Source organism: Hippichthys cyanospilos, chromosome 22 (genome assembly GCF_059441005.1).
Source record: "Hippichthys cyanospilos isolate Australia breed blue-spotted pipefish chromosome 22, RoL_Hcya_1.0, whole genome shotgun sequence".
Lineage (NCBI taxonomy): Eukaryota > Metazoa > Chordata > Actinopteri > Syngnathiformes > Syngnathidae > Hippichthys > Hippichthys cyanospilos.
The window spans coordinates 95,206-102,538 of record NC_142390.1 but is presented as its reverse complement, the minus strand read 5'-3'; the positions used below and the strand labels follow the sequence as shown (position 1 = coordinate 102,538).

General features: G+C 44.4%; 1 protein-coding gene across 2 annotated transcripts; it reads left to right on the top strand.

The window, feature by feature from the left end:
• The first annotated feature begins 126 nt into the window (after positions 1–126).
• glt8d2 (glycosyltransferase 8 domain containing 2) lies at positions 127–6,146 on the top strand. Of its 2 annotated transcripts, XM_088406318.1 has the most exons (11): positions 127–190; positions 1,260–1,313; positions 1,619–1,711; positions 1,796–1,976; positions 2,042–2,159; positions 2,232–2,316; positions 2,523–2,635; positions 2,709–2,875; positions 4,927–5,039; positions 5,111–5,231; positions 5,346–6,146. In XM_088406318.1, exons 2-11 carry the CDS (start codon positions 1,280–1,282, stop codon positions 5,455–5,457), a joined length of 1,137 nt encoding a protein of 378 aa, XP_088262444.1. In that variant the 5' UTR covers positions 127–190; positions 1,260–1,279; the 3' UTR covers positions 5,458–6,146. The 2 variants fall into 2 exon arrangements, with proteins under 2 accessions (XP_088262444.1, XP_088262445.1); XM_088406319.1 differs by having other exon boundaries at positions 5,111–6,146.
• The last annotated feature ends 1,187 nt before the right edge of the window (positions 6,147–7,333 follow it).

Genomic DNA, 7,333 nt, shown 5'->3' with positions numbered 1-7,333 from the left:
GATCACACACGCATAAGCATCCAGCCTAGAAGAAAAGAACAGCGACTGCTAATCCTGCATCTGGCAGAAACATAAATGTAGAATAATGATAAGGGGGGGAGGGCGGAGGGGGAGGGGGGGTCTAATGCTGCATGTTCGGGGGACTGTGCAGTTTCATTCGTCAACATGGACCTTGAGCACCGTCCTTCTGGCAAGTAACTACACACATTTTTCATACAGCCAATATCTTAGTTTATATGGCACTTCTCGGCAAGGGAACATCATGTGCTACTTCGGTTAAATGGAAAAACAAAGTCGATGATGTCAATATTTAGCTTGAATCGATAGGTTCATGCGTACATAGATATTATTTATGATGCATAATGTAGGTTATTATGCAAAATGACGATCTTGTGCATTAGCTAAAATTAACTTGCTTTTTTCTATGAAATATTCATTTTGACAAAGTCATTCAGAGAACACATTCTCAATTCGGTTCCGATGTTTTTGTGTAAAAAAAAAAAAACCAACAACTTGTCGGGTAAGCTGCAGGTCGAAAAGTCTTGTGTAATTTTGCCTTCCGGAAAAGGCTTACAAGCACAGTCTGGTTGGTATTTGAAGTTGAATTGTTTCGTACAATTTCAAGCGTGGAGAATAGGCGATCTTTTCATGTAACTCGGGGCGACGATAATGCACGGATATTATCCGAGAGTCATTGTTCCGTTGCCGTTTGTTTCTGAAAGCTTTGTGAAGGGAGTGTTTCGGAGCCTTGGCGGTTCCAAATGTTTTTGGCAGCTGAAAGCGATGACAAAGAAACCACAAGAGGATGTCTCCTGCTGACCGCTTCATTTGACTCTGCACAACTCAAAAGCGCAACGCTGATAGCAGTCTTTTCAAAAAGAGATATGCAAGGAATGCTGACTACTTGGACCTGACCCGATTCGTAGGATTATTACAGCTTTTGCTCTTTCGTTTGTTTGGAGTTGCGAGAAAGGGGCGAAGGGGAAAAAAAACATCTGGCTTTGGTTTTCTCCACCAACCAGCTCACCCCTCCCCAAAACATGCCTAATGTCAGCACTTCTCCCTTTAAAGCCACTCATACCAACCGCGCGTCTTTGCTACATACGCAGCGAGCTGGAGAGGATGGACGGATGGATGGACGGACGGACGGACGGACGGTCGGACAGTCAGTCAGATAGATAGATAGACAGATAGACAGATAGACAGTCAAATATATATATAGATAGATAGACATCATTCTGTGTTTTTCTCTTTTACAGATTTTTGCACGATAGCTTGAATGAAACTAGGAACTATGGCTCTTCTGAGAAAAAGTAAGACTGAAATGCCTTGTAATATTTTGTGTCAATAAAAGACTACTAACTCAACAGACCTTTGCTTGCTGATAACTAAACACTTGAAATAGCGTTCACGTTGACAACCACCTTCGTAATAATAAAGGCTGTGCACACTTACTATACAACAATATTATTTCCTTTTTTTGGTTTGTTTTCACTTATCCCCTGGAATACATTTCTTCATCTGAGTTGAGCAACTACATAAAATTTGAAGAATGGTGCCGAGGCTTTTGATTTTCTTTGGACGTAAGAGCGTCAAAGAATGTTCATGCCTGTGCCAGTCAACCAGGTCCTTGCGGTACTGCTGGTGCTGATGCTGTACCCGCTCCTTCGCAGCTCGCTACTCGGAGCCTCCAGTCGACAGAAAATTTCAGGTAAATGTGACCCCCCCCCACCCACACACACACACACACACACACAGATGTAAAGAGAGAAGCACACCTGTCGTTCTTCTCAAGGTGACTGGAAGAAAGCGAGTGGCGGCGCAGGGAAAGAAAACGAGACCATCCCCGTCGTCATTTGCGCGTCGGAGGAGCGCGTGGGCGCAACCATGGCCACCATCAATAGCGTCCGTAGCAACACCGATGCTAACGTGCTCTTCTATATCGTTACGCTGCGGGACGCCGTGACGCTGACCCGGTATGAGCCTGCGGCACCATTATTCGTATGACCAAATCAGAGTGAAAACTATTCATCGCTCTCAGACGTTACATCGAGGAAAGCCAACTCAAAGGCATCAAATATAAAATCTTGGAGTTCAACCCAATGGTTCTGAAGGGGAAAGTGAAACCTGACTCCACCAGACCGGATCTCTTGCATCCAGTAAGTTTGTTTTCAAAAGAAAGAAAGTAAACTGTGCAGCGGAGTGAAAGATGCGGCCCCTTTGTTTTGCAGCTCAACTTTGTGCGCTTTTACCTACCGCTGCTTGAGCTGAAGCACGACAGGGTTATATACTTGGACGACGACATTATTGTGCAGGGTATGTGTTCGCAAGGGACCGGCTTCATTTTGCCGGCCCCCCCGGTGCCCGTTCGGGCCGTCGATCGAGACGCGCCTAACCAGAAGCGTGCAAAGGAAGCCAAAAAGGGGCCTGCATTTGATGGCAAAGTTTACATCGGGGACCGGGATGACCTTTGACACCCAGGGGGGTTAAAGTCCTTTTTTTATTTGGTGACTTCCTCGCAGGGGACGTTCGGGATTTGTTTGAAATCCAATTAAAGGCGCAGCACGCCGCCGCTTTCGCCAGTGACTGTGACCTGCCCTCCACCCACGAGATGGTGCGCAGCGTTGGCATGCAGGTGGGCTTCGGCGGTACGCGAATCAATTGCCATCGGATGGCTCCCATGAAAAGCGTGGCGGCCTCCCCTGCAGACGACATACATGGGCTTCCTGGACTACAGAAAGCAAGAAGTGAAAGACCTCGGCATCGATCCCAATGATTGCTCCTTCAACCCTGGTGTGTTTGTTGCCGATATGCGGGAATGGAGAAGGCAGAAAATCACCAGGCAGCTCCAGACATGCATGGAGGACAATGTCAAGTATGATCTTCTTCTTTCTTCGTTTAAAAAAAAATAGGAAGAGGAATCAGAAGCCTCTCGTCTCACACTCACACACACGCACACACATTTATTTAACAAATAATTGTAACGGCACCGCTTAGCGAAGCGGTCCCTTTAGTATGACGTCAGCAGCACGTGACCGTGATTTAAACATGGCGCGGACTCAAGTAAAGCCAGCGTGCGTCAATAGGTAAGGCGTTCGTCTTTCTTGTTGTGCCTGAATGAACGTGTTTGATGAAAGTATTTTAGCGTATACTTTGCAATTGTGAATTTGGTTTATGTCACGCACTTCGATCGATTCATTAGTTTGGTTTAGCGCAAATTTGAGCGCTTGTTAGATCAGCTGTCAAATTACTTCCTGGTACTGCGGGCATTTGAGGCAATGGGGTTGTCTTACGGCAAAATGCTTAGCGAAGCGGTCCCTTTAATATGACGTCAGCAGCTAGACACGTGACCGTGATTTAAACATGGCGCGGACTCAAGTAAAGCCAGCGTGCGTCAATAGGTAAGGCGTTCGTCTTTCTTGTTGTGCCTGAATGAACGTGTTTGATGAAAGTATTTTAGCGTATACTTTGCTATTGTGAATTTGGTTTATGTCACGCACTTCGATCGATTCATTAGTTTGGTTTAGCGCAAATTTGAGCGCTTGTTAGATCAGCTGTCAAATTACTTCCTGGTACTGCGGGCATTTGAGGCAATGGGGTTGTCTTACGGCAAAATGCTTAGCGAAGCGGTCCCTTTAATATGACGTCAGCAGCTAGGCACGTGACCGTGATTTAAACATGGCGCGGACTCAAGTAAAGCCAGCGTGCGTCAATAGGTAAGGCGTTCGTCTTTCTTGTTGTGCCTGAATGAACGTGTTTGGTGAAAGTATTTTAGCGTATACTTTGCAATTGTGTATTTGGTTTATGTCACGCACTTCGATCGATTCCTTAGTTTGGTTTAGCGCAAATTTGAGCGCTTATTAGACCAGCTGTCAAATTACTTCCTGGTACTGCGGGCATTTGAGGCAATGGGGTTGTCTTACGGCAAACTGCATAACGTTCGTGCTAATTTGTGAACGGACTGATCTATTGACTAGAAAGTGTGTGTGTGTGTGTGTGTGTGTGTGTGTATATATATATAGCAATTATATGACAAACAAATAATTGTAACGGCACCGCTTAGCGAAGCGGTCCCTTTAATATGACGTCAGCAGCTAGGCACGTGACCGTGATTTAAACATGGCGCGGACTCAAGTAAAGCCAGCGTGCGTCAATAGGTAAGGCGTTCGTCTTTCTTGTTGTGCCTGAATGAAAGTGTTTGATGAAAGTATTTTAGCGTATACTTTGCAATTATGTGTTGGGTTTATGTCACGCACTTCGAGCGATTCATTAGTTTGGTTTAGCGCAAATTTGAGCGCTTATTAGACCAGCTGTCAAATTACTTCCTGGTACTGCGGGCATTTGAGGCAATGGGGTTGTCTTACGGCAAACTGCATAACGTTCGTGCTAATTTGTTAACGGACTGATCTATTGACTAGAAGGTGTGTGTGTGTGTGTGTGTGTTGTGTATATAATATATATATATGTGGGTGTATTGTGGCGGACACTAGGACCATGTCTCTCACCCAGTAGGCATGTTGCTATGATCCTTTGATGCTTTGAACCTGTTGGCTTTGTCTTTGCTGTTTTGGACTTTGTTGTATCAGTTTTGTGATGGCATGCGAAGAGTAAAGATCTCCACTAGCAAAAAAAAAATATATATATATATATATATATATATATATATATATATATATATATAGCACAGCGCTACTTGGCCGGTTTCACTTTTCGCGAAGGGATTCCGGTCCCCATCAACCGCGAAAAACGAGGGATCGCCGCATTATGAGCTGTGTTGTGCGACTGTACACGTGGCTGTCGAGTAGTCTGATGGCAGAGGGGGAAAAAGCAATTCCACTTACTGCGTGTGTCACAAGTAATTTGATTTGCCCTTTTTTTTTTTTTTTTTGCTCACGATTGAAAAATCTTCTGTTTGTTTTGAACCAGGCTAAACACGTACAGCAGCGCAATGGCAGGCGGCGTGGCCACTCCACCCATGTTGATTGTTTTTCATAACAAATACACGGCACTGGACCCGATCTGGCACGTCAGACATCTCGGTAAGCTCATACGCACGGTGGTTGAATGGACGAGGGGTACGAAAAGGCCTTTTTTTGCCCGCGCGTTTTAGGTTGGAGTCCGGATTCCGGCTATCCCGAGAGCTTCCTGCACAAGGCGCAACTGCTGCACTGGAACGGTCCGTTCAAACCGTGGGGGTTTCCCGCAGTTCACACCGAACGCTGGGAGAAATGGTTCGTTCCTGATCCGTCCGGGAAGTTCTCCTTGATGAGGCCGTAATGAAGGAGAAGCGCGCAACGCGCGGTAGCTGAGCCGCAGTCAGAGGAGCTGTGCGTGTGCGTGTTCAGCCCCATTGCTTGGCAGCGTTTTGGACCAAAAGGAGTATTTGACCGAGGCGCCTTGTCCAGCTCCGGAGGACACATATCAATTGACGGGCTTCCTGATGCGAGGTATGATTGACGCATTTCTGTATTGCTAATGCTTGGATTGATAAAAAGCATGAGTGTTGACACCTCTTAGTTTGGCATATTTGAACTGCATCCAATTAGCCAGAAGGAGTTCCATTGGCATTCCCTGTCAAAGGGCCTACTGTCTGCAGATGACATCCTTTTCATGAGCTCATCTTGAGATCTATTAGTCAACATGTTTTTGTGCGCAATTTGGAAACAATGTAACATATTGATCAAATATCAACTATTGTCTCATATATAGTGTAAAGCAATGGGTCTCAAATGTGCATTCATGTTTTTTATGCGGGTACAAGCAAGCAATTGTTTTTTAAAGCTGTGAGATGTACTTTTTCTTTTCAAATTAAGAGCAAAATAATTGTAATGGGAAGAAACTTATTGGTTAAACATGTTTTAGTGACTTCTCTGTATGCCTTGACTTGGCCGCAGATAAAAAAAAATAAGAACCAAATATCAATGAGAAATCATTAACATTATAAGCAATTTATTATGTCAGCAACTCTTTTGATACATATTATGTTGCCCTGATGGGAACAACAGAAATTGAAAGCACATTGGAATATGACTCAACCTATTGCTCTTGGGTGACATGACTTAAATTGAAGTTTTGTATGACTGCTTTTTGTCATTAGCGAAGAGTCGGTTATCGGAATAAAACGTGCCCAGAGATGACACTGCAAATGAAGTCACAGTTTATTAGGCAGAAATGGCACAGCGCTCGGTTTCAAGGTTGTTTTTTGGGTTTTTTTTAGTCCACCCTAAAATTCTGTCTGGAAAACACTTGGCTAGGGGAAAGAAAAATTGTCAGGAACTATCCAACCACTAGAGGACGTAATTCGTATATGCAGCTCATGCTCCAGTGTGAACGAATGCGCTTGATTGTTTTTGTTTTTTTTTTTTCAGCAACGCAGCTTGATTTGGTTTTGAGTTAGTTTCAGGATTAAACCCATAAATGTACCCATTCCGTAATCATCCTTAAAATGGCATTTCTACATTCTTGCCTTCATTCGAAGTCAACGTAAACTTAAATTGTAATCTATTCACGACCAGATGACATTTCTTTCGATTGGTTTCGACTGGTACCAAACATGGTACGACCCCGATGAAAGAGTTTGGTTTAGTCAATTTCTGGACGAATATTATCCTTCTCCGCGGTGACATCCGGGCATTATTGATGCATAGAAATTCCCCGCATTAGCTAGCTATTTTCGAAGCTAGTTCCATTCATTGGCCGACAGCCGATTTGATTCTGAGCGCACCTTTTTGATTTCAAGTGTCCTTAGTTGACCCGGCACACATTTTTGGACCGGTCTAGCAAAGTCAACGACAAATGCATTTTCATAGGACACATTTGAGGGATTTTCTGACCCGGCGACTTCTGACAACTGCTAAGTGTTTTTGCCATTTTGCACGAGGGTGATTCAGAGTTTAATAGTTGCGATAAAATCTGGGGGATTTATTGATTTCATTTCAGTTGGCCCACTTCAGTGGTTCCCATACATCATCTTTTCATCTGGAAATGATCTGTGTGTTAGAATTTGGCCATTGCGTGTAAAAATCTACGGAACGTTGAAGTGAAAGCCGCTTATTGCCTCCCTCATTTGGCGGGCGCGACGCATTCGGCTTTCCGATCCCCAAGGGCAATAAGCGATGGCGGTTTTCCAATGGGGTGTGAGAAATGGGTTACAAATCTGCACGTACGCAGCCCGGCGAAACGCGCGTGCGGCGGCGAGCGCTCACGTTTGTCTCACTTCCAAATCACAATGGACTTACTGGAGAAGGATGAGCTCATTCGGTTCATGGCAACTTATTTCAAAAGAGTCTAATTTTGAGATTTTACAATCCGTAAACAAAAACACAAATTGAAA

Excerpts from the sequence above, each read along its gene's own strand:
- glt8d2 (XM_088406318.1), top strand. The coding sequence starts at position 1,280 with ATGAAACTAGGAACTATGGCTCTTCTGAGAAAAA. Across the intron at positions 1,977-2,041 it reads GACGCCGTGACGCTGACCCG|ACGTTACATCGAGGAAAGCC; the intron begins GTATGAGCCTGC and ends CATCGCTCTCAG. Across the intron at positions 2,876-4,926 it reads TGCATGGAGGACAATGTCAA|GCTAAACACGTACAGCAGCG; the intron begins GTATGATCTTCT and ends GTTTTGAACCAG.